This window comes from Populus nigra, chromosome 10, assembly GCF_951802175.1.
Source record: "Populus nigra chromosome 10, ddPopNigr1.1, whole genome shotgun sequence".
In the NCBI taxonomy this organism is placed as follows: Eukaryota; Viridiplantae; Streptophyta; class Magnoliopsida; order Malpighiales; family Salicaceae; genus Populus; species Populus nigra.
Window position 1 is genome coordinate 8,122,066 of NC_084861.1, and position 26,505 is coordinate 8,148,570.

General features: G+C 35.3%; 3 protein-coding genes and 1 non-coding gene across 5 annotated transcripts; 2 read left to right on the forward strand and 2 right to left on the reverse strand.

The window, feature by feature from the left end:
• Positions 1-4,505: 4,505 nt before the first annotated feature.
• Positions 4,506-6,220, reverse strand: LOC133704799 (transcription factor MYB3-like). The gene is made up of 3 exons (XM_062129792.1): positions 5,946-6,220; positions 5,659-5,788; positions 4,506-5,403 (listed from the first exon to the last, which is right to left on the reverse strand). Exons 1-3 carry the CDS (start codon positions 6,073-6,075, stop codon positions 4,998-5,000), a joined length of 666 nt encoding a protein of 221 aa, XP_061985776.1. The 5' UTR covers positions 6,076-6,220; the 3' UTR covers positions 4,506-4,997.
• Positions 6,221-14,020: 7,800 nt separating this feature from the next.
• Positions 14,021-14,094, forward strand: TRNAN-GUU (transfer RNA asparagine (anticodon GUU)). Its single transcript has one exon. It is a non-coding gene; the product is annotated as a tRNA-Asn (tRNA).
• A 2,054-nt stretch (positions 14,095-16,148) lies between these two features.
• LOC133704294 (heavy metal-associated isoprenylated plant protein 37-like) lies at positions 16,149-18,862 on the reverse strand. Of its 2 annotated transcripts, none has more exons than XM_062129091.1 (4): positions 18,779-18,862; positions 18,537-18,585; positions 18,266-18,341; positions 16,149-17,571 (listed from the first exon to the last, which is right to left on the reverse strand). In XM_062129091.1, the coding sequence occupies exons 2-4, from the start codon at positions 18,573-18,575 to the stop codon at positions 16,508-16,510; spliced, it is 1,179 nt and encodes a 392-aa protein (XP_061985075.1). In that variant the 5' UTR covers positions 18,576-18,585; positions 18,779-18,862; the 3' UTR covers positions 16,149-16,507. The 2 variants fall into 2 exon arrangements, with proteins under 2 accessions (XP_061985075.1, XP_061985074.1); XM_062129090.1 differs by having other exon boundaries at positions 18,537-18,619; positions 18,779-18,848.
• Positions 18,863-25,413: 6,551 nt separating this feature from the next.
• LOC133704473 (uncharacterized) lies at positions 25,414-26,410 on the forward strand. The gene is made up of 2 exons (XM_062129302.1): positions 25,414-25,624; positions 25,908-26,410. Exons 1-2 carry the CDS (start codon positions 25,445-25,447, stop codon positions 26,385-26,387), a joined length of 660 nt encoding a protein of 219 aa, XP_061985286.1. The 5' UTR covers positions 25,414-25,444; the 3' UTR covers positions 26,388-26,410.
• The last annotated feature ends 95 nt before the right edge of the window (positions 26,411-26,505 follow it).

Genomic DNA, 26,505 nt, shown 5'->3' on the forward strand with positions numbered 1-26,505 from the left:
GAAACTTGGTTTCTCACAAGCGAAGGGACTCTAGCACTATAAATACAGATCTCAGGGTATGAAAAAAGAGGGAAAGAAAGGGGGAAGAGGGGAGAACGATTAGAGAGAAAACCCTAAAAGACACACAAAAAAAAACAGAACAGAGAGACACGCAGAAATAAAAACGCAGAGAGCAAGGGAGAAAAAGGGCAGCACACACACACAGTGACAAGAATTATCTTTGAAACTGCTTTTGTCCCTGCAAACAAAGGAAAGACCAGTATTCATTCAAAGAACATCACAATAAACCGGCTCTTCATTATTGTTTCCTTCGTCATCTCAGGAGCTGCGGGAAAACTAAAGTATACGGGCACAGAATCAAAAGGAAACAAAGGAAAGCCGAAGAAGGAGAAGAGTAGAGGATGTAGTCGGCCAGCCAAAGCTTCGCCACCGTCTCCATCGCCTCGCAGACCAGGTAAGCAAGCTCTCCTTTTCAATTCAGCGTCTTTTACACTGTGCAAGTGAATTTTAATTCACTTGCACAGTGCTGCTGAGCCCAGCCGGGCTGGCTGAGCTATAAAAAAATAAAAAAATTTAAAAACAAAAAAAGGTTAAAAAAATAAAAAATAAAAAGTATGTATGCATGAATAAAATAAAAGAACAATATAAATTTATTGGTTTATTCACTGACGCCAGAGTCAGGAATAAAAATACCGGTTTAAATTTATATTATTCTTTCATTGTATTTTATTTTATTTAACTAGAAAAATAAAAAAGGAATGTGCATGCGTAAAAATAAATTTATTTTATTTGTTTATTCACTGGCGCCAGAGTCAGGAATATTAAAAATATGGATTTAAATTTATTTTGTTTTATAACTGCGTAATATTTACCAACGCCAGAGTTGGAGGTATCCGTAGTTGAATATTCACTGGCGACAGAGTCAGGAATATTATGAGCAAAATCATCATAACATAAAATAATAAATGTTTAGCAATTTGAGACGAAACCAGCAATGCAGTCTGCCTCAGGCAGAACGTTTAAGGGGTGAATATCTTCCCTTTTACGTAACCAGTCCCGAACCATAGAATCTCTGTTGACCAGTTAGGGTTCCTAGTGACCATAATACTAGGTGGCGACTCCTTAAACAAAGACCATTCACCATCAAAGAACAAGATGCCAGAAATCCGTTCTTTTCCATGAAATAATTATTTTTAAGGCCGCCGCGATGTCGGGTGCGACAATAGTGATCGGATATATATATATATATATATATATATATAGACCTTGTTTTTGGAAATGGGCTTCCTTCCTTCAAAGTCCCACTTTCAAAAAACTGGCAAGGTATATATTCTATTATAAACTCCAACTTAGAAGCTTCATCTGTGCTGAAAAATGAGTGCTTTTACAAGGTTGGCAATGGGAGAAAGATTCGTTTTTGGACTGATAAATGGCTACAGGTTGGGATTCTGAGAGACATATTTCCAAGGCTTTATTCTTTGTCTATTGTACAGACTTCTTGCTTGGCTGAAATGGGAGAGTATATGATGGGAATTTGGTATATGACGGCTATATTGGAAAAGAAGGTTATGGTCTTCAGAACTCACCCAATATCAGCAACGTTTTCAGTTACTTGGTGAGGTCAGATTGAGTCCTATCAAAGAGGATAAGCGATACTGGAAAGCTGAGAGGCATGGAATGTATACTGTCAAATCTTGCACCAATATACAGGACAGAAATGCACATCCTGAAACTTTCTCTTTTGCCTCTTTATTGTGGAAAGGAATAGCTCCTCCAAAGGTGGAGATGTTCACGTACTTCTCCAGGGAAGAGTCAGCACAAGGGATTTCTTAGCACGAAGGAATTTAATCAATTGGAGCCAAGTTGTATGTCCTTTCTGTAATGAGGTAACTGAACATGCTAATCACCTTTTCTTGCATTGTTATGCCACTTGGATAATCTGACAGCGTTTTATGTATTGGATTGGTATTAGTTGGCATGTGCCGAAAAGCATAGATCAAGTGGTGCTACATGTAAGGACTATGGATATCATTTATCTCCATATTGATATGATATTGTCCACTTTGGGCCTAAGCCCTCATGGATTTGCTCTTGGGCTATACCCAAAAGGCCTCATACCAATGGAGATATTTGTCCATCCTTATATACCCATGATCCTCCCCATTTCTAGCCAATGTGGGACTTTGGTCGTATACCCAACACGTGTCCTGACCCCAACACGGTGAAGTAGAGAATGAAGAATCCTGGTTGGTAAAGAGTGGACGGATGAATGATAGGTTTGAAGGGAGGCTCGGTGGTCCTTTGTTCGAGGGAGGATTGTTGGGTATACGACCAAAGTCCCACATTGACTAGAAATGGAGAGGATCATGGGTATATAAGGATGGACAAATATCTCTATTGGTATGAGGCCTTTTAGGTATAGCCCAAGAGCAAATCCATGAGGGCTTAGGCTCAAAGTGGACAATATCATACCAATGTGGAGATAAGTGGTGTCCATAGTCCTTACACTACAATGGAGTATAATGGTTAAAGGAAAATTACAGCGGGTAACTTTCACAATATTATCCTCGGTATTTTGTGGAGGATTTGGAACGTTAGGAATGATTTGGTTTTCGAGGATAAGAAACTGGATTGGAATAAGTTGTTTGATACTGTTTTGCATCAACTTGCTCGATGGATGAAGACTAAGAATGAGAACTTTTTATACACTCGCAGTGACTTGTTTAGGGGATCTGAACGTATTTTAGGCTGGAAAAATAAGTAATGTCCACTTATCTTTTATTTAATCTTTGCACCTTGTATAGTTTTCAATATTCATGCTTTTCATAATTACATCTTGCTCTAGTGCAAGAAGGACAATATCTCTGTATTTCTTCTCATCCAAAATACCATTCCCTTAATGGTATTCTGACTTACTGATAAGGCTCTCGATTATTATGGAAAAAAATATTAAGTTCTGGTTTGTCTGAACATTGGAGATTAATTTTTGTAGAAGAAATCAGAACTAGTTGAAGACGGAGAAAAAATTCCGATAAATATCGATGACATTGTTCCATTGAATGGTAGCTGGATCAATATGTTCGCCAATATAGTTTCTACCGCATGCAATGTTCTTTTCAAAGCATGTAGTTGGTAGCTACGTACATTGGTGCACATGTACATGCAAGGTGCAACTGCTCGAACTGTGGTAATAGAACAGAAGCTCGATATATAGAATCATAGATGTATATACATTACTTGGTATGATAAATTCCCAGCCATTTTTTTATTGTAAAATACAGCATATATATCTTCAAACTTTATCTTCATTCTCGAATGAGTGTGTACTCTGTACTCTTGTTCAAGAAAAAATCTTGGTTAACAAATGTGTTATAGGCAGTGACTTGGTAATGAGGAAGGGAAGAAGACGGGTTTTTTACTAGAAGTAGTTTTGCATTACAAAGCTAGTAAAACGATAAATAAATGCGAGATATTCAAGAAACAGGTGGTGCATTTTTCTAAATTCCTTAAAGCTCAATATATTAGAGTATCACTTTTCTCCATAAATAACTGAGAGGGAATTAAGAGATTCTTAGCAAAAATAAAAATTCAGTTAATTTATAGAAAATCAGATAAAAAAAACCTAGATTTGTGGACAGAATTGCCAGTATCTGTCCTGTCTACCATCTTCGATGTCATTTTTCATTTGACTGGTTTCTGAAGGTTGCGTGAGTGGACCGAATCATCAAATCAATGAAAGTGATATGTCTAATTAATGGAGGTTGCATAAATCTAATTTTTTTAATCTTCCTTTTTATTATTAATACTAATTTCATTTGAATCTGCAATATCAATTACTTATCCTATATTCACATGATTAGAATTATAAGCACTACTATACCCTTAGCAAATTCCAATTAACCTTGACAGGTAAATAGGTATAATAGGTAGCTGTATTATTCACGGAAGGTAAAAATATGAATGCAAGCCTAATATCTCAGGATTAATAGTTTGTAACATATTTTCTACATGAACTCTAATCAGAGAGATTGCTTGGAACTTGCTCAATCTTATTTTCGGTACTGAGATACATGCATGCATGTATTTATGCCAGGATTCATAACACTTGAATCCTCTTCCTGGTTAGCGAATATATATTGCATGGAATAAAAATAACAATACAGAATCTATATATATATCAAGTCGAGAATACATCGTCTATTATCAAATTCAATATGACAGAGAGAGATTTTTTAACTTCACTCAGATCGAGATGATTTTTTTTTAATAAAAAATATGATAGAAAATTAATATAGTATTACTTTTTTGACCTTACCTAGTCATTTTAATTAGCTTTTAAATTGAAATGATTCTTTTACATTGACAAATTACAATTAACCTTTAGTAATAGATATGCTTATGCTTGCATGTCCAATATATATATATATATATATATAATGTCCCAGGATTAATTAATTGTTTGCTGCATTCTGTTTATTCGCATTTCTTATGACCTGAGCCACATATACCATAGGGTTTGGGATTAAATTTATCAAGGAATTGAAGGAAGTAAAAACAGAATGACATACTCAATAGAACAAAATCCAAAAACATGAACAAGGATCAAATTTTCAAATATTAATCATGCATATTTTCTGCAATTCTAGCTCATCATAATTTATGTCCAACTAAGCGATTTTGTCATGGCGACAGACAATTAATTAATTACGACCTTCATGAATCCATGCCCAGTGTGAATGAACAATGCCTTGATCGAGAACTTCGGGTAACATCAAGCAACGGATCACTCATCTCTGAATAGCTAGTGACCTGAAATTAACCATCAACTCTTCACATAGCATCTTCTGATCTTGCAGTAAGGTTGCCTTGCTTCTTTAATTTCTCATGATGTTTCCGGAAGACGGAACTCCCTATATATGATGTTTCCAAACAATCAAGATTTAAAAATGAGGCTTAACTCAATCATCAGTCCCTCCTAAACGGGTGTCTTTAATTGTTTATTGAAAGAGAAGAAGCGTGGGAGAAGGGGCAATATCTAGTGGCCTCGAATCCTTTGGATTGCCTTCAACTTGGGGGATTGAAGGATAATGAAAGCTCGCCGTGAGATCAAGGTTTAGGTCAGGCAAGGCACGTGGATCATCCTCTACGCAACTTAAGGCATCCGATACTTGATCCTTATCAACATGAGGTTTTGTTGGCTGCAGTATGGCCTGAATTTTCAGTCCAGATGATGATGCACTAGCAGGGTTTGGTGGGTTATGAGGGCGCAGGAGATTCTGTTTCAAACGATGATTATTTGGATCAACCCCCATGTTTATAAGCTTTCTCCTTAGATGAGAATTCCAATAGTTCTTCACTTCATTGTCTGTACGCCCAGGCAATCTCCCCGCTATTAATGACCACCTGAAAACATTTTAACAGGAACAGAAAAGTCAAATGTGATGTAGTTGTAGTATTACCATTTTTTTCTTTGTAGAATTATTAGAAGAGGACTTGTAATTTAGCATTAATGAAATCGTATGTCAAGATACATGCCATGCATGGTGCAATTTAATTCTTATTTAGGAAATATATAGTCTCTTCATTAATTTCAGCAGTAGGATTTGAAACTGAAGGGGGGGGGGGGGAATTAAAATGTGGAATATGAATATATCTCACCTGTTTCCTAGGAGCGCATGGAGCTTGATGATGAGATCTTCTTCATCTTCAGCAAAGTTGCCTCTTTTAAGGTCTGGCCTCAGATAGTTTATCCATCTTAGCCTACAGCTTTTACCACAACGAAGTAGGCCTGATCAATCAACATGAAAACCAAATATTTTTAATATTTCTCTAGCAATGTTCTTAAGTAATCATAACATGCTTATTTAAAATAAAACGAGAGAGACTAAATAGTTAATGAACTTTAAATAGTTCGAAAACAAGTTTTATATAGTAGAAGGAGAAACCTGCAGCCTGCGGAAGATAACTCCAACAACCTTCGCCATGTTTTCGAATATAATCTATGAGTTTCTGGTCTTCTTGCTTAGACCAAGCTCCTTGGTTTTTGGCTTGTTTATCACGGCCAGGCTTCCCCATTAGCTTAATACAGAGTTTCTAAAAACAAAAGGAAATTACTCAACTGAAAACGAATGAGAGAGCAGATCATACCCAAGAATCCTATATATATGTGGAAGAGAGATCAGTTGAAAATGGTGGTATTTATTTTCTTCGAAATTTGCAAGAAGAAAGGGTTGACTTGGACCGGTGGTTTGGCAATGCATGTGCCTCTGAAAGAGGTGTATCCTAAGCAGTTTTACAATTTATTTATTTATTTATTTTTATTTTTTGGGGTTAGGTTAGTCGGTGGCCGTTAGGTATAAGACTCTATCTATTACTGATCATTAGACACTCCAATATTTCTCTAACAATGTTTTTTTTTTTTGCTACAAATATTGAAAGACTAATGGCCCAATGACGAGTCTCGAAAGCATGAGTCTCTATGGATTTTGATCAGAAAAACAATTAATCATTCTTGACAAAGTGCCTCCTCGACCAGTAAATTGGTTGTGAGAGGCTAGACAGGTTGAAATGGGACAAAAGAGAGCGGGACCGAGCTTCTGTCAAGAACATTAAAAATCAGATAAATAAGTACGAGGACAAATAAATTAAGGAAGATGGCGCTATCACATGTTTTCGCGTTGACTGATAGTTTCCAACGAGATTTTAGTAGATATATAGAGAAGGATGATGAGACTGTTTATTCTTTCTCATTAACAAACAGTCATCGCTCATTCTGGATAACTACCTGGCTTTCTAATTTCCACAACTTCCAGCACACCGTTCTTTCCATGTACGGATCGTTTTGACATATAAGATTGCCCGGAGCTCGTTCGTTTTGGGAAAACATTTATTAAAATGACTAACCCGTATATATCTATATATGTAAAAGGAAAACAGTCTATATATATATATATATATATATATATATATATATATATATATATATATATATATATATTGAGAATTAATAATGAGCTAATTTAAGCATCGCAATTATTATTATTATACTTGAAACTTTTGTACCAAAACAGACTCAACCTTTTTTAGATTCGGAGTCTATTTGTGTAAAGCTTTGTTCCAATATATAGGAGATATGATCGAACCTATAATTTGAGTGGCTTATAATTAACCAATCGTACGTGCATGATACCAAACCCATCTCTGTCTATATGTGAGAGGCATGGTTTTTTTTGTATCTTATTATTAACAATATTTTAAAACGTGCGGGAAAATTATTGTAGTATTTTAACATATTTTTTTTTGCTTTTTTTTTCAGCATGTTTTTTTTTTGTTTTTTTGTTTTTTCCCATTCCCCACATGCTTTTTTTTTTCTCATTTTTTTCTAAAATTATTTTTATTATTTTTATTTTTTTGTTTTTATATTTTTTTAAAATTATCTTTATCGATTTTATTTTTTTACTATATATTGGTTGGGAATTTAGCTTTATAGTTTTTTTCTTTAAAATATTATTGATTACTACAGTATTTCTCCACATAATTTTTTCTTTATTACAGTGTTTTTCCACATGTTTTTTTTCTAAAATTATCTTTGTTGAATTTATTTTTTAAATATTGAGATGGTTAAAAATTTAACTTTGTAGTTTTTTTTCTTTAAACATTTTGATTGCTATAATATTTTTTTTTTCTAAAATTATTTTTGTAGTTTTCTCTTGAAAATATTATAGATTTCAACAGTTTTTTTATATAATTTTTTTTATTTTTTTATAAGTTCACGAAAACACTTAAGTATACTACAAGCCTACAACAGCACACGTGCATGGCATCTAAGTTACTAACTAAAGGATGAGGTTAAAGTAACCATGCACATATTTTCTTTTCTAATTGAGAACAAACACGAAAAAAACAAGTAAAAAACCATCAGTTTTGCCATTTATCAGTCACAGTACACTGACAACTAAAAGCGATAAGATTTTTTGTAAGGGAAATACACAGTTTTCTCTTTTACTAAAAAAATTATCATGTTGATAGCAAATCTGTTTTTGCTTGTTCATAGTGAAGAGAAAGTTTAGAGATTCAGTTGAGATTTTGCATTCTGTTTGAATGAGTCTTAGATAAGTTTTAGTCTTTAGGGTACTTGGTTAGCAGTTAGTATTTCCTGATTCTTCTAGGTGCACTCATCACGTTGAGTAACATGAGCTGTTTTTTCTCATTCTGTTAAGTAAGTAATAGGCTATTTATAAAGCCAAAGAATGTTCAATAAAACAAGTAGTCATTTCCAGAATTGTTGAGTACTCTGCATTTTGTATTCTTAACATTTTGGTATTAGAGTTAGGCTAGGTCTAGCAAAATCAAAGCAGCAGTCTTTGAGAATTTGTTGCAGTAGCAGCGGAGATGACTATCGAAGGGAATTTTGTTCAACCATCCATTCCTCGTTTTAATGGTCACTATAACCATTGGAGCATGTTGATGGAAAATTTCCTGCGATCTAAGGAATTATGGGGGCTGGTAGAGACTGACTATGAGGAGCCAGCAAGTGGATCGATACAAACAGATGCACAACAAAGGAAGCTAAAAGAATTAAAGCTGAAAGACTTGAAAGTGAAAAACTTTCTCTTTCAGGCCATAGATCGGATGATATTGGAGACCATTCTTGTGAAGAAAACTTCCAAACAAATTTGGGACTCTATGAAGAAGAAGTTTGAAGGGAGTGTTAGGGTCAAGAGGTCACATCTACAAGCTCTGCGCAGCGAGTTTGAAAACCTTGAGGTGAAGACTGTTGAAGGAGTTTCTGAGTATTTTTCAAGAGTGTTATCAGTGGCCAACAAGATGAGAACATATGGGGAGCAGATGCAAGATGTCACAGTGGTGGAGAAGATTCTCAGATCGCTGAATGAAAAGTTCAATTATGTTGTCTCCTCGATTGAGGAGTCCAAAGACATCGATCAACTCTCTATTGATGAGCTGCAGAGTTCTTTAATTGTTCATGAGCAAAAATTCCAGTGGCATACAAGAGAAGAACAAGCACTCAAGATCAGCCATGAAGATAGATTTGGTGCAAGAGGACGAGGACAAAGTGCGTACAGAAGCAGAGGAAGAAGGAGATGCCAACCTTACAACAAAGCAACAGTGGAATGCTTTAAGTGCCACAAGCTTGGACACTTTCAATCTGAATGTCCAAGCTGGGATAAGGAAGCCAACTATGCTGAACTAGGAGAAGAAGAAGAGATGTTGCTCATGTCATATGTGAAAATGAATGGTGCTAAAAAAAAAGATGTCCGGTTCTTAGACTCCGGGTGTAGCAACCATATGTGTGGTAACAAGAGTTTATTCACTAATCTAAATGAGAGCTTCAGGTAGGAGGTAAAGCTTGGAAATAACACAAAAATGGATGTGTTAGGAAAAGGCAATGTGAGACTGCAAGTAAGTGGCGTTACGCATGTTATTAGTGAAGTATTTTTTATGCCTGAACTAAAAAACAATCTGTTGAGCATTGGTCAACTGCAAGAAAAAGGGTTGGCGATTCTCATCCACCATGGAATGCTAAAGATTTATCATCCAGAGAAAGGGCTCATAATACAAACTGAGATGTCAGCAAATCGGATGTTTATATTATCAGTAAAATCACTGCCATAAAAACCAGTTTGCCTCTCCACCTCCATGCAGGATATGGCACACTTATGGCATTATTGTTATGAACATTTGAGTTACAAGGGGTTAAGGACTCTCCAGTTTAAGAAGATGGTGTATGGGTTACCTCAGTTCAAGACTCCAATAACAGTGTGTGCAAACTGCATGATTGGAAAACAACACAGAGATCCAATTCTAAAGTGAGGTGAGTTCACCTCACTTGAGTTCAATGAGTTCTGCATAGAGCATGGGATCAAGAGGAAATTGACTGCAGTATATACTCCACAGCAGAACGGAGTGGCGGAAAGGAAAAATCGAACAGTGATGAACATGGTTCGATGCATGCTTTTGGAAAGGAAGATTCCAAAGACTTTTTGGCCGGAGGCAGTAAACTGGACAATACATATTTTAAATCGAAGTCCTACATTGGTTGTGAACAATCAAACACCTAAAGAAGCTTGGAGTGAAAGCAGACCCTCGGTTGAATACTTCAGAGTTTTTGGATATGTGGTGCATGTACATGTTCCAGATGTGAAAAGGCAAAAGTTAGATGCAAAGAGTGTTGCTTGTGTGTTTTTGGGAGTAAGTGAAGAGTCTAAGGCATTTAGACTCTATGATCCAGCTGCAAGGAAGATTGTAGTTAGCAGAGATGTAGTGTTTGAGGAAGATAAATCTTGGAGCTGGGATAGGAGTTATGAAGAGCACATCATGGCTGATTTGGAATGGGAAGATAATAAGACAATAAACATAGAAAATGAAGGAGCAGTCATTGAACCAATTTGTAGTCCCCAGAATGGGGAAAATGAAGAAATAAACAGAAGGCCTCATGAAGAAAGAAACAAAGTGCCTCCAAGGTGGACAAGCGATTATGTAACTGGGGAAGGACTTTCAGAGGAGTCGGAGAAGAAGATACAAATATCAATCTCCATTATTTAGCTCTGTTTACTTCAGACCCAATACATTTTAAAGAGGCAGTGAAGCATGACAAATAAAGGACAGCTATAGACATAAAGATACAGGCTATAGAGAAGAACAACACATGGAAACTCACTGATCTTCCTAAAGATATAAAGAAAATTGGAGTGAAGTGGGTTTATAAAACCAAACTCAAGAAGAATGGTGAAGTGGACAAGTTAAAGGCTCATCTAGTGGCAAAGGGGTATGTGCAACAACAAGGGATAGATTGCATAGAAGTATTTGCACCAGTTGCGAGAATGGACACAATAAGAATGATTGTAGCTTTAGCAGCACAAAAAGGGTGGACTCTTTATCAACTTGATGTTAAATCTGCCTTCTTACATGGAGAACTTAATGAAGAAGTATATGTGGAGCAGCCAAAGGGTTATCAGATGGAAAACAGTCCTAACAAAGTTTACTGGTTGAAGAAAGCTTTGTATGGACTGAAACAGGCTCCGAGAGCTTGGTTTAATCATATTGAAGCATTTCATAAGTGAAGGATTTGAAAATTGTTATAGTGAACATACTTTGTTCACTAAAACAAATACAAGAGGTAAGATTCTCATTGTCAGTTTATATGTTGATGATTTAATATTTACTGGCAATGATGAATTGATGTTTACTGAGTTTAAGAAATCCATGTTAAGGGAGTTTGATATGACTGATTTGGGGAGAATGAGATTTTTTCTTGGTATAGAAGTTTTGCAAAGATCAGATGGGATTTATATTTGTCAGAGGAAGTATGCTTTGGAGGTGCTGAAGAGGTTTAGGATGGAGAACAACAACTCAGTTCACAATCCCATTGTTCCAGGTTATAAGCTTTCTAAAGATGAGAATGGGGTTCATGTTGATGAGACTTTGTTTAAGCAGATGGTGGGATGCCTCGTGTATTTACCAGCCACAAGGCCAGATTTAATATTTGTAGTAAGTTTGATTAGCAGGTACATGGCCAAACCAACTGAGCTACATTTGATGGCAACCAAAAGAATACTAAGGTACTTGAAAGGAACAATTGGACTTGGAGTTTTCTACAAGAAGGGAGGATGTGAAGGTCTGGTTGCATATGCAGATAGTAACTATGTAGGAGATATAGAAGACAGGAAAAGTACATCAGGTTATGCTTTTATGTTGGGGTCTGGAGCTGTTGCCTGGTCTTCTAGAAAGCAACCCATAGTTACACTTTCTATCACAGAAGCAGAGTTTGTAGCTGCAGCTGTTTGTGCAAGTCAAGCTATTTGGATGAAAAGAATAATTGAGAAGCTGAGTTTGGAAGACCAGTAAGTGCACTACAATTTTTTGTGATAATAGTTCCACAATTAAGTTATCAAAAAATCCTGTGTTACATGGTCGAAGCAAGCACATTGATGTGCGCTTCCATTTTCTTCGTGATCTTACACGAGAAGAAGCAATTGAATTGGTTTACTATGGAACACATGATCAGTTGGCAGATGTGATGACAAAGCCCCTTACAATGGATGCATTCTAGAGGTTTCGAAGTCAATTGAGAGTCTGTCAAGTTTCTGAAACAGACTAGTTGATTAAACTAGTTATCGGTGGTAACTAGTTTAAGGGAGGGAATGAAGAGAAAGTTTAGAGATTCAGTTGAGATTTTGCATTCTATTTGAATAAGTCTTAGATAAGTCCTAGTCTTTAGGGTACTTGGTTAGCAGTTAGTATTTCCTGATTCTTCTAGGTGCACTCATCACGTTGAGTAACATGAGCTGTTTTTTCTCATTCTGTTAAGCCAGTAATAGGCTATTTATAAAGCCAAATAATGTTCAATAAAACAAGTAGTCATTTCTAGAATTGTTGAGTACTCTGCATTTTGTATTCTTAACACATAGATTCAAAATAATTTGAGCTATAGTGTGTAGCTATGAATCTGCATAACTTTTTTGTTATGATTTTATGTGTCGGTATACTTTGTAAATGAATAAAAAAAAAGATATTTATTTTGAAAAGAGACATATAATCAAGAGTTTCTACTGTATAGTAAAATAAATTAAGTGAAAATCATAATAAATGGAAGTTTTTTATTGGCTTCCCATATGAATATTTATAATATTAAAAGACAGTACTTTGTACCATAGTTTTGAAACCCGGCCCGATTCGACAGGTCGACCTGGGATCTGGCCACCCCGGGGCTGGGTTGAAGAAAAAACAGAGGAAGGAAAAACTCGGTATGACCTGGTTGACACGGAAAGACCCGGTTGCAAACCATTGACTTTTGTTTTTTTATTAAAATGACGTCGTTTTGATTTAAAAAAAAAAAAGAACTGACCTGGCCGACCAGGTAACCCGTTCAAAACCCGAAACCTGGGCCTTGAACTGAGCTGAGTCTTAAAACTATACTTTGTACTTATTTCTTTTAATTTTCATAATTAACATAATTTTTAATTTTTTTCTCTTAGTTTTTGTAATTAAATTTTGACATAATTATTTTTTTTTAATGTTCATAATTAACTTGATATTTCATTTTTAATTTATTTCTTTTAATTTTTGTAATTACATTCTAACATTTATAACTGTTATGATAAAATTGAATAACGGTTTTTCAATTTTATTTAAAATATTTTATTACCATGGACCTTACGAGGACAAAGTTTAATCTGGTTGAACTCCTTAAGAAAGCAAATAAAAAATCAGTAAGTGGAACATAGAAGAGAATAAAAATTAGGTTGAACATAGCTATCAACAGTACTGAGGATCCTATTCGCTTGGTTACAGTGCATTGATGCAGACCCAACCTATATATATATATATATATATATATATATATATATATATATATATATATATATATATATGATGAGGGATCATGCTCGTTAGGTTCATGGAAGTGGCGTGTACCTATATATATATATATATATATATATGATGAGGGATCATGCTCGTTAGGTTCATGGACGTGGTGTGTACTGTACTGTGTATTATATAGCGACATGTTTGACGATGGATACATTATATTAAAATAATGTTTTTTTAATATTAATATATCATCTAGAAACAAATAAAAAAAATATTAATTTGATAGTCTTTATATAAATAATAATTTAAAAAATGCTTTGAAAAACATGTTATAACATAAAAATAAAAATTCTTAACCCCATGAATTGATTTGAACTCCGATCCAGTGTATAGTTTTTTTCTATTTAAATAGTAGCTAGCTTATCTGTGGATATGCAATAAATTAACAATAATAATAATAACTGGACAAATTAGAAGTCGAAAAAAATTGAAAACATATATTTTGGTTTTAAAGAGAGACTTTATCCAGTTTTTTTTATTAAAAAAAAAAATCATGAAGGGTCGATGTCAAAACTTATATTTTATGATACCTTAAGGCAAATTGTAATGTGCCCACGAGAATTTATTAAAAGCCTAGTTTTTTACTTAAAGATATAAGTAATATATTTCCAGCCTTTAGTGTGAAGTGGCTGGAATAGCTCAGTTGGCTAGAGCGTGTGGCTGTTAACCACAAGGTCGGAGGTTCAAGCCCTCCTTCTAGCGAATGTTGATTTACTTTTAATTCTCTCTTTTGTTGAATTTGTCTTGATGTTTTTAATGTTAATATAATTTGTTCATGTTTCACATTATATATTTTTTATTTTATTGATCTCAAAAATAATTTTTAAAAATTAATATATATATATATATATATATATATATATTTTATTTTAATATATTTAAAAAACAATATTTACTATGGTTTACTCCCGAGTTAAATTAAAACAAAAGAATGCGGGGCCTATCTGTGTCAAGCCCAAGCCCATTTAATTGTAACCTTCATTGATTGTGACGTCCATGGTACAGAGCTCAGTAATAATGGGCTTTGTAGTCACGGCCTTATCGATTCCTGTGACAGCTTTTCCTGTGCAAAAACGCCTGAAATTCAGTAGATGAATAAACACCCACCCGCCCCCCCCCCCCCCCAACCCACCTTGAGTGAGGTCTAGAATCAATCAGCTTAGCATTAGAGGAAAAGAGATCTTTTTTTTTTTTCCTGACGAAATGGTGCGGGATCAGAATTGTTCTGTCATCTAAATACTCGTTAACCCAAAAACAAAATACAGTTTGATCCGTAACTGAATGCAACTGCAAGCTGACTTCAGCTATGCCTTTTCCAGAATTAAGTGAAGATCAGTATGTGCAATAGCTATTGCTTCTAATACAAAATAAATCCATATGAATTGATGCTTTTCTGCAAACAAAAGGAGCGCCTGACTCTATACATTTACTTACTCTCTTCAATGCATTTTTCCCGATTTCCAATTTCTCAAATGGAAATCATTGCTTCGTTGATTTTTCCTCGAGCATGGTTCATCCACTTTCTTCGTCTGATCTGTTGCCTCGTATGTGGTTCCCGCTTTAGTAGTGGGCAAGTATGTGATGACCCTTTCACCTTTAAGGAGACTTCGGCAACCGGCCACCAGGTTATCGTTCAGTCACTTTTGCCTTTCGGTGTCCACGACATTCTATGTTCGTGCCTTTGTGGCAGAGGCTAACCCTACGTAATTGCTTCAGTTTTTAAGCACTTTTGTAATTTCTTCCCACTTCTTTACATGGTGCTCTCAGTTTGAATCACTGTTTGCGTGTATGGGTTTGAACAAAGAAGCACGAGCCTACAATATTTGATGAATGATACGTTGAACTTGACTTAGGCCCTTCCAAAGTAATAATATTGATGAAGGGATTTGTTTGAAGGGATTGCTTGCTAATCTTGCCAGTTTCAAAACACAAGTTCATTGACTACAGCTGGTGTCTGAAATTCCAGCTTGTCATGTATACAAGGACCTTTCTTGCAGCGCTGAATCAGGGGCCGTACAGCTGGTATCATCCTCCTCTTCATGGGCTAGTTCAGTTGATTGTGGTTTGTCGCTTTGGGTCGGAGCCGGAAAAAGGTCCATTTCGGCCAGCTTTATATATTGAGCATCTCCATAAACCAATTTTGCAGCCACAGAGGTGTCGCTAGGGAGTGCATCGAAACATAATTGTTAAACTCTATGACTCTATAGTAGACAAGTATTCATATCATACGGCCATCGGATCAATGGGACGATCACTGGATCTTTTACCTATGGTCAACAGAAGAGCTATTAAGTTTGAATGGCCATGAAGGGCAAATGATCTGGAGAATCAGAACCGACAATGGGAGGACTAACCATACCCGATTACTTTGTCGTGGCTAGCTGGAACCATTTCAAGGGGTTGGGAATGTTGGTGTCTTGTCGGTTAAACAATTGCACAAGTTGCGCACGCGAGGAACACGTGTGAGGGAAGCTAACGTGCTCCTACAGACCACTTTCGTTCTTATGCATTTGTCAACCCAGCTGTTCCTCCCCACCACCCTCTGCACGCTGGCCCATAATGTCTCTGGTACTGTATACAGTAACCAATGTCTTCTTGTCTGTTATGGGAATAAACTGAAGGCACTCCAAAACTGACCAGTGGTGGGTGTGGTTCCCATAGAATATATGCCACAAACAAAGCCTCTCTTATCTTAAACAAAGTAATCTGATGCACGATACTTGTATAAAAATGTTTTCCAGAAAATATTAAAGAGATGTTCTTAAAATTTTTATTTATTCTTAACATTAAGATATCAAGACCATAATTGATTTTTTTCAAGGAAAAAAACAGTTCGAAACACGGATTGGAAACTGTACAAATACACACCCAGAGACAAGAACAAGAGACAGAGCCGGACTAATTTAAAAAGAAACACCATCTTAACAAACTTCACAATACACTGGTTAAAAAAAAACAATTCAGTACTGAGACACCTATATCTCAACCTGACCCGTTCCTCTAATCTAAAGACCATGCCACTAGAGAATGCTGTCAAAAGCCACCAACTCCACCAAACATAAAATTTCCAAGTCAATACACCATACTTATTTTATTCTTTCTACAGTCTCTTTCATTACATTATGGAACAGCTGCTGGTGTTCTCATCACTTAACATTTCGGTTGATGCAGCAGAGTGATCACCATTGTAATTAGGTTGTTCAGTGTAGGGGTCAGGGTAAGGGTAAGGGTAAGGGCAAGGGCAAGGGGCTGGGCTATAATTATAGTAATAGCCAGTGGTAGGTGGATTATAAGGAGACCTGTGATACATCATCTGGGGGGGTGGTTGCGAGACATTCCTATTTTGCATGTTCATCATCAATGCTGCTGCTGTCGGATGGTTGTGCCCATTCATGTTCATCAGCATTGATGATGGATACTGACCCGTGGCATATCCACCAGTAGGGAATCCTGCATTATTGTTGGATTGAACTTGCAAACCTCCTAGACCATTGGGATTACCTCCTAATGCAGCAATAGCAGCAGCTGCATTGCTAACATTAGCACCATTTCCATGAAAACCTGGAAGGTTGATCATGGCATTCATGTCATTTCCCCTTTGGAACTCCCCAGCACTGGTACTTCTGCCACCAAAATGGGCATTTTTCATTTGCAACGCTGCCATGGCTTTTTGATCTATCCCCCCTCCTGGGTTGGCCTTCATTCCTATATTCTGATTTGGGTTTCCTTTAATTCCAGCATTCCCATTTACAAGATTGTTCATTTTGTTACCGTTGTTGGAAGTTGCAGCAATGGCACCAATACCTTTCTTTGCATTGTTTGCGCCCATGGCTTGCTGCCTGAGAAGACCCAGTTGGTTTGGCCCGAGAAACCTGAGGTCATCCCCATCCTCGTCTTCATCATCTAGATAGTCATCATCTTCTTCAGCGCAGAATGCAGGGAATTTCGGCTGGTTCTTGAAGGCCTCGAGGCCCTTGACCAAACCTGGCTTTTGACCCTTAATGTTCCCGTCGTCTTTGATGCAGTTATTCTTTTGCTTTTGGTTTTGGTTGGACTTTTGGAACCAAACCTCAGCATGTTTACCAGCTCTGACTAGTTTCTTAATCAAAGTAGCTGAATCTACAGTTCCTGATATTGTAACTTTCTGTTGCTCAGCATCCATGTTTACTTGGTAAACTCCTGTACAAGAGAGTTTAAGGGAAGGGGAAACAGAAGAAATTTTAGAAATTGGACAAGCCACAAGAAATTCACCAAATCTAAGTCAACCTTTTGTTTTCTACAAAAAAAATCCAAGTCACCTAATCTTTCTAAAGTGCGAATATCCCAAACTCGCTGGCTACGGAAAAGCCTAAAAGAATGATCATTCCTCATGTGAAACTACATTTGATAAATCCAGATAATCATCATTACATATTACACTTTCTGCGGGAATTAGACATTGACTCGTTACCCCCATCTTAACCCAAAAAAGATAAAAAGGAATGTCAGAGAGACCAAGAGTAACTCAATTTAAGGAATATCGATAAAGCTACATGATGAAACATAATCATTAATCTATTCCTGACATGGAAAATAGGAGAGCACAAGTGCTCTCCTCGGTCACTAGCAAAATTGTAGGGTTATAATTTTAGCCTTTTTAATTCCCATTTCATTCGTTCATAGTGCTCTGTTTTTCAAGAGGAATCCAACTACAAAATCAAAGCAAAACTATTCCTCTTTTGCTACCAATTTATTAGCAAAAAGACTGCGCTGCAAAAATGAAAAAAGAGCAAGCTAAGCAGTCCAGAATTCCATATCAACAAGGAAGAGGGAAAGAATATTACAATATAGATTTTTTTATAAAAAAAAAAAAAGACGATGAGAAAGGCAGCACCTTCAATCCTCTGAAGAAGTTTCTTTACTTTCTGCTTACACCCATCACAGTGAATGTTCACTTTAAGAACACAAGTCTGTACATAAAAAAAACAAAAAAAGAAAACAAACAACAAAAATGAGAAGGAAGATACTTGAGGAAAAAGGCCACCACAAAACTTTGCAGCAGATATGGAAAAAACAACGAAAAAAATGGAGTTCAAAAAAAGAACAGAAAGAATGTGGCTAGGAGAGAGAGAGAGAGAGAGAGAGAGAGAGAGAGAGAGAGAGACCTGTATCTTGAGTAGCTTAAAGTCATCTTCTTTAGTCATCTCTTCAGAACTGTTTGTAACGGAAAGAGGCACAAAACACTCAGCTAAAAGAGAGGAGAAGAGATATAAAAAAAAAAGAAATAAAAGTTAGCACATATTGTTCTATCTATAGATGAGCTTGTGAGAGTAAAAGGTTAAAGGGTTGAAGCTGCACAGCCACTTATAGATAAATAGATAGAGAACTTAGATTCTTCATTTCTTACTTCTCTTCCCTTCTCTTCTTCTGCTTCTCAAAAGCAAACAAAACAAAAGCACATGGGTGTTGTTTTAGCTTCCTCAAACTTTAGTATCCGTTAAGTACAGGTTTCAACAAGAGTTTTTTAAAAAAATTAAAAATAAATTAATTTTTTTAGTATTTTTAAATTATTTTTATGTGTTATATTTAAAAATATTATTTTAATTTATTTTTAACCGAAAATCATTTCAAAAAAACATCCTCTGAAATTCTAAATATCCCCTTAATAAGTAATAATAATTTAAATTTAAATAAACAATCAGCAACACATAAACTAATGCCAACTGTAAATTATCTAGATGATGGTTTAGTGATAAAAATTTAAAATTAAAAAATTTATTTTTTTTATAATTTTAAATTTGAACTATGTAATTGTTTATATGATAATTATTAAAAATTTATATAACTATTAATTTTAAAACTAGTTAAAATACATATAAAATATTAAACTAAAAAAACAGAGAAAAAAAAGAACATGCAGTCAGCGAGCGGGAGGTAAAGTCAGAAGAGGGGAGGGTCAGGACATAAACATCCAGCAGCAGCAGTAGTCGACGGAGGGAGTTAAAAGCGGGGCGAGAGACTGGGAAAAAACTGTTTGGAGTGGTAGAAAAAATATATATATATATATTTTTTGTTTTGAAATATATTAAAATAATATTTTTTATTTTTAAAAATTTATTTCAAACATTAGAGAATTAAGACAATTCAGAAACATAAAAGAAATAAATTTAAAAATAAAAGATTTAAAAATATAGTTGGAGTCCACACAACAGCAGCGAGGAGGGATGATGCTCTCTGCGCTGTGAAATCTGAGGTGATGTGATTTAACGTTAAAAACTGAAGGAGAGAAAACAATTAAAGAACAGCGACTTGACAGGCCGCCTTCTATCCCTATCCAGTTCGTCACATGTATTCATTTTTTTCTCGTGAAAATAAGAAAACCGACACTCGTAAGGTACGGATTGGATGTTTTGAAATAAAGTTCAAAACTGGTTGATTTATAAACAAGCAAAGAGAAGATGGAGTCAGTCCTTTTGATTCTTGGACCCGACACCAACGGGTTTTTTCTTCCTCTTTTTATTAGTGTAGATGACTTCAAGGACACGGTGGTATCCTTTCTTGATACGGAGGTTTGATTTTGATTTTGATTTTGTTTTTGTTTTAATATTATTTTGATTTAAAATTAAAAGAAATTATTTTTATATATTTTTAAAATATATTTTGTGAGATTTTTGTTTGCTAAATTATTAAAATTCAGTTTCAATAATATAAAAAATATTAATTTAATATTTTTATGATTGAAACGAAAATTTAGCCATTCCTACAATGATTTGTTTTTTCTTTTAAAGCACCGTTATTTTTCAGTACTCTTTTATATACCTAAATTAATGGTCAATTAAAAAGCATTATCAATAAATGATAAGATTCAAATACAGGAGACTATAATTAATAAAAAACAGTAAAAAAAAAGATGGTTTTTGCCAAGCCCGAGACTAAACATACACCTTCATCCTTTCAAAATTTCAATTATTAACTTTTAGTTCATAATAATTTATGAACTTTGATTTTGGTTCCATATATCATTTTTTTTGTTCGGATTAGACCACCTCAGTTTTATAGTGACCACAAGTCACTAAAATCCAACACTTATTCTGGGAGACTTGGCCTTTTTTTTTTCTTTCTTGTTTTTATCAATTAAAATTGTTTTTTTTTTATTTAAATTTTATTATTTAATATTTGATTCATTTATAACTAAGTAATATGATTTGTTTCGGTTTGAATCCTTTTTCAATTGCTTTGATTTTTATTTGTTGTTGATTTTATAAGCCACACATACACATACACACACACACACACATATATATATATATATATATATATATATATATATATATATATAATTCATGATTCATTTTGGATTATTAACTCTGGGTAGTTAGGGATGGAGCTTGATAAATTATGTTGTTGCGTAAATTATTCTCAATTTATTTATTTAGATATATACATCAATTTTTTTAATTTAATCTAAGATTTTCTTATACAATAACATGTTATAAAAATCCACATATGCACTTTTTTAAGAAAAAATAAAATTTAACCCGCTATAAATATAGCACAGTTTGAGAACGCAGTGCAAACCGCATTCCATAAAAATTCAATTTTTTTTGTTAAAAATTAATTTTTTTATACGTTTTTGATCAAATTGATGAGTTGATCTTAAAATTAATTTTTAAAAAATTATTTTAATATATTTCAATATAAAATTTACTTTAAAAATATAACCACAATCTCAAATAGTCATACAATCCAGTGGCAGGTAAAAAAGATAACAAGGCTGTGTTAGAAGGACACTTCTCAAAGTTTGCCAGGTGTGAGAATTTTATCGAGTATTTTTTTTGTTTGAGGACTTGACTAAGAAATCAATGATAGCTTGTTAACGAGTTTGTTATTTACCTTGTTTCTATTACTTGGAAATGAGCTCACAGCACGTTTTTGGTGCTTGCCCAATTATCATAAGGCTGGGCTAATGTAATAACCAAGCACGTTTTTTGCCGTTGGTATTTTGTATTTGAGTCCAGGTGATGGCAGTTAGGAAAAATATCTTTTTAAAACTTTGAAATTTTAGATAATAAAAAACATACTTCTAATAAAAAAAATTAATTTGAAGGAAAAAAAAAGAAGAAATTCCAGGTAATCATATGTAAAATCATTAGAAGGTGGGGATAAACATAAAAATAGGCAAAGTCCACGGGTCATCTATGCAAAAATAAATACGACCATTTGGTCTCTTACCATGAGATGGAGAGCCTGGCCCCGTGCCCTGGTTGAAAAACCAAAAACAATGGAAACAAAGTTCACTTTTTAACCTTTTTTGGTGCACAATTCCCTAACCTCCTTCCTCTTATTTGAAGCTATCTGCATACAAAATACTCATGCTTGCCACGACAATTGGCGCAGGGGAGAGAAGAGCTAGCTTCCTAACATGGTGTAAGGGCTTTTGCTTAATAAATCATGAGAGAGTCATGACCAGAGGGTGGCACGCAATCACACAAAGGGTTAAAGTGAGGCAAGAAAATTGCAAGAATTTACAGGGTCTAAAAAGGCTAGGGAAGTGTGTGTTAGGTCATCATTACTTGCTGCTCAGCCACTGCAAATCTCACTGCATGCTGTCCCAGACCAAAGCGGGCTCGCCTTTTCCTTCACTTGCCTTTATCACCTTTTCTTCTGAATCAGGTGTCTGGTTTTTTCCCACCACGCAATTTCCATAGCTGCGACTAACTTTTTGCTGTTTCTCAACGTCGTGGAACTTGACCATTTAAGGTCTCAGTTCCCCAAAAGAGTGAAATTCTCCGAGCTCAGCATCTGAGGAAATCTAAAGAAGGAGTGCGGTACAATTCGGGAGAGGACAGAGCTCTAGGGCCATCAAAGACCCGGGATGGTTTTTATGGTCATCGGCTGGGGTCCATCATCCCATGCTTCAGGGCTATGATGGATACTACTCTAATGTCTTGTCGGGATTCATTTGATTGATTGGTATCCGTCTGCTTGACAGAGATATGATAGGGTGGCCTTTTTGGGCCCTGATCAAGATCAAATCTATCGATTTTTCGAACCACAGTGCCCTCGAAGCCTTATTAATTACAGATCCAGTGCTGCTTCCTCTTGATTTCGAGAGTAGTGTTTGTTCCATTTCATCTTTCAAAATTCATTCATGTTAAAGGATATTATATTAAATATTTTTATATATTTTCAGATACGTTTATATAAAAAATAAATAAATAATTTGAAAAAAGTATTTTAATTGAAAAATATTTTTATAAAAACATTATAAACACATGTCTCCATTCCATATGCATGACTTGGTTGGTCAACGTCAACGTGTCTAAAGCTACACTCACTCACATGCTCCACGTTTCAACTTGCCATAATGACGTGCCTGAAAAGTATGTTTAGGATATTTGAAAATATAATAGTAGTTATTTTTATAATTATTTTTGTTTAAAAATATATTTTTTAAAATTATTTTTAACATTAATATATCAAAATAATCTGGAAATATAAAAAATTTTAATTTAAAATAAAAATATAATTTTTTTAAAAACATTTTTAAATTACAGAAAAGGTAGATCATTTCCATGCTGCTTCTTCGGTTACAAGATAGAAAAGAAAAGATTAATTGTCTTGCAGCCAGCAGTAAGGACTCTGTGCTAATAGATCTTCACGGGTGGTAAAAAATATGAATATTTACACTCTATTTACTGAATTATACACACACGTGTGTGCACGCGCTAAAAATCAAGTATTTATACCCTCCATTAGAGTAACTATAAAAAAAACCCATCAAGTCGATATCTATAAAGTTGAGATTATATAAATTGTCAAGCAACGCAAACTTAAAGCCTCCACTCCAAACAAATTCATGGCCCATTCAAATAGCCCACAGTTATGGGCCGAGGGAATCAATCTATACAGCGATCTAATCTTGCTGAAAAACCAACCTTGAACTTGGCGAAGTAGTCCGAATGAGTCCGCTTGACGTGGATTTCCTTAGCTTGTCTAATATAATCCAACCTTCCATTGGAAAGCCCAACATAGATTATCGGTTCGGGGGAGTGTAATCCGTGGCAGCAAACAAGTTTCAAGCTTCTTTTAACTTCCCCGCGAAACAAATCAAGGCAGCGAAGTAGATTGGCTAGGTTGGATTGAGCATCAAAACCGATGGAAAAACCCCTCTTCTTCTCCATGTTAAAAGTTTTCAAGTGATTTTTAAAAAAAGGATGTATCATCTGAAGTAAGAAATAAAAAGATGTATCGAATTTAACGTGCTGAGTCTGTTTTATCAATGCCTCCAGTTTTATCCTGGGCCAAATCCTCCAGTACTGCACTGGCATTAGCGGAGGAAGGAAGAATGGAAATCTGGCTAAACAGAGTGAAGACAACGAGATGTTTTGTTTAATTTTGGAGACTTGTTGGGCGTGACATTCAACATACACAAAAATATATGCAAAATTAATTTACTCTGCATCCTGTCAATGCATAATGCTTTGAAATCACTGCCAACTCCTATTTAAGTTTCAATACCAAGCGTGGCCAAAGTATTCTATCATGGTGTGCAAATCACTGTATGTATGCATGGAGGGAAATTTCTATTTCACATTTCATTAGTTTGTGCTCCAACTAACCAATTCTTTCTGAACAGAAAGCTTGCTTGGGAGGCTTTTCAACATTGTGCTTCCTATGATGCTGCAGTTTCAGAGTGGCTGTGGAAACAAACTGTGGGGGGTATTCTTTTGATTTTACTGTCTTTAATCATGGACTTTTAACCCACAGTTTACAATTAATGGCGCCAATAAACATTTGCAGTTATGCAATTTAATAATATATTCTGGTTCAAAAGACTCCTCCCAATTACTAAATAATTTGATAAAAACAGAAAGGACAACTTGGAATTACCATGGATGGTTTGCGAGTATCAAAAAAATAAGAACTGGATTATTTTTATGAAAATTCAATGTTGTGTTTTCCCTTGATTGTGTTTTCCTGGTCCGTGATTGGGTAGATAAATTGACATGGCTGTTCTTATACGTTTGAAGATAAATTCCCTCCCAGCTTTACAGTGCATCTTGAGCTTAAGAGTTCTCTTCGTTATGGTGAAAATCCTCATCAAAATGCTGCATTCTACGTTGACAAGAGTATTTCTGAAGTCAATGCTGGTGGTATTGCAACTGTTATTCAACATCATGGGAAGGTGAGGCAATCTACAAGACTGAAACTATTGCATCCACCTTTATTATCATCAAGAACTGAAATTCAAAACTGATGATGATAATCAGGTTCATTTATTTTGTTCTACATCTTGTTGTCCTAAAACAGTACTCTCCATTTCATTTTTTTTATGACTAATGACCCCTCGATTGAATGACCCAGAAACTTGCTAAAATAGGCACTAGCTTTGTGCATTGCATATTGCCTGCTTTCAATATTGTTGCATTTGCATGCCTGATGTAGATTTCAAACTTAATTTTGTAGTGAAAATGTAAAACACACTTGTGGTATTGTTGTCATTGCTGCTGGTAATGTGGGTGGGAGGATCAATGCGAGCAAAAAGTTCAGAAGGGAAGCCCATAGAAAATTCAGCACTTATAATCAGTAATTCCTGCTTCTAAAGATTATACTGTCCGCTTCATTTAGTCACGCCTGCTTAAAAAAACTATACTGGCTCCTCTCCTTACCTTTATACTGAACTTGGCTAGCTTAAAAAGTCATCTATAGCTTGTTCATCTTTTCTTCCCATTAAGATTTTTGTGCCTGTGTTGGCACATTTACATGTGTGTTCAGCTGCCCTGTGGATGGAGTTCTTCGATATTCTTAAACTTCCAGATCTTTAGCTTACCCCTCTTATTGTACTGTTCTTGTTCAAGAAATAGTCATGGAAATCTTGTCAAAAACATATGATGTATCAGTGTTCACAAGTTACATTCCTTGTACCTTTTTTTTTTATCACTGGTTTGTCAGTTTTTTATTTTTTGTATTTCACCACCGAATCACCCACGTGAGTAGGCCTACCGTAACAAGTTGACATAGCTTATGGAGTTACTCTTGGTGCAGGAGATGCCATATAACAACTACTTAGATGCTGATGCAGCTTGGGACTGCGTGTCAGAGTTTCAGAACCCTAGATGTTGTAAAGCATACAAATCCCTGCGGGGTTGCTTCTCGCCATGATATCCTCGAAGCTTATAGGTTGGCTGTCAAAGCAGATCCAGTGAGTGCATTTGGTGGCATCGTAGCCTTTAATATGGAAGTTGATGAGGTGAGTTATGGTTTATAGGTTTCAAGTCGAACATTGAGAACCATCTGGTCGTTAATATTGATTTTCACCAGCATCTGGTCGTTAATCAAATTGTAGTTTCTTTAATGTTTTGGTTGGTGGACTGCTTACCAATGAAAATTAGGTGTATGAATGGGCTATAAGTGCCTCTTCACAGTCGCGAGGTAGAATTTGTCTAGTTATACGCATACGATACAGACTTGAGAACCATAGCAAGGATTTCTACCTTATGTTGTCTGGATTTTTATTATTTATGTGCTTATAGGCTCATGCTAAGGAAACCAGGGAGTTCAGAAGCCCGATAGATGGTGAAACCCGGATGTTTCATGAGATTGTTGCTGCTCCCAAGTATAAAAAGAAGGGACTCGAGATCCTCCGTGGCAAATCAAAGACATCGAGGATCCTGGAGGCAAAAAGTAACGAGAAAGGAAAACTTTCACTGAGACAAGATGGTGCTGGATGGTTAGCTCAGGATTCAGATGACCTTACCCCCCAAGACATCCAATTTAAGGTCATGTCTGACAAGGGTCCAATAGGAAGTGAGCTTCATGATGCAGAGTTTGCATGGCTCTGCGTGAAGCATGTCAAGAGCAATGCTGTTGTAATTGCAAAGGTTTGTACTTTGATGAATCTTAGATTAGAGAATTCTCAACCGCTAACACATTCCAAAGAATTCTCACCCTTATCATTGTTTGGGCAGAATAATTGTATGGGAACCTTTAAAACGTTATATCTAATATTGTAGCATAAAATCAAGCTACATAATTATTCTATCTTTATTTGGAGAATATAATTTGATTATTTTCTGTTATTTTTTTTAACGATAAAAAAGCTTAAATCATACCCCCAAAAAAAAAGGAAAA

Excerpts from the sequence above, each read along its gene's own strand:
- LOC133704473 (XM_062129302.1), top strand. The coding sequence starts at position 25,445 with ATGCTGATGCAGCTTGGGACTGCGTGTCAGAGTTTCAGAACCCTAGAT. Across the intron at positions 25,625-25,907 it reads TTAATATGGAAGTTGATGAG|GCTCATGCTAAGGAAACCAG; the intron begins GTGAGTTATGGT and ends ATGTGCTTATAG.
- LOC133704294 (XM_062129091.1), bottom strand. The coding sequence starts at position 18,575 with ATGACTAAAGAAGATGACTTTAAGCTACTCAAGATACAG. Across the intron at positions 18,342-18,536 it reads TTAAGCTACTCAAGATACAG|ACTTGTGTTCTTAAAGTGAA; the intron begins GTCTCTCTCTCT and ends TTTTATGTACAG. Across the intron at positions 17,572-18,265 it reads ACTTCTTCAGAGGATTGAAG|GAGTTTACCAAGTAAACATG; the intron begins GTGCTGCCTTTC and ends TCTCTTGTACAG.
- LOC133704799 (XM_062129792.1), bottom strand. The coding sequence starts at position 6,075 with ATGGGGAAGCCTGGCCGTGATAAACAAGCCAAAAACCAAGGAGCTTGG. Across the intron at positions 5,789-5,945 it reads TTATCTTCCGCAGGCTGCAG|GCCTACTTCGTTGTGGTAAA; the intron begins GTTTCTCCTTCT and ends TTGATTGATCAG. Across the intron at positions 5,404-5,658 it reads CATGCGCTCCTAGGAAACAG|GTGGTCATTAATAGCGGGGA; the intron begins GTGAGATATATT and ends AAATGTTTTCAG.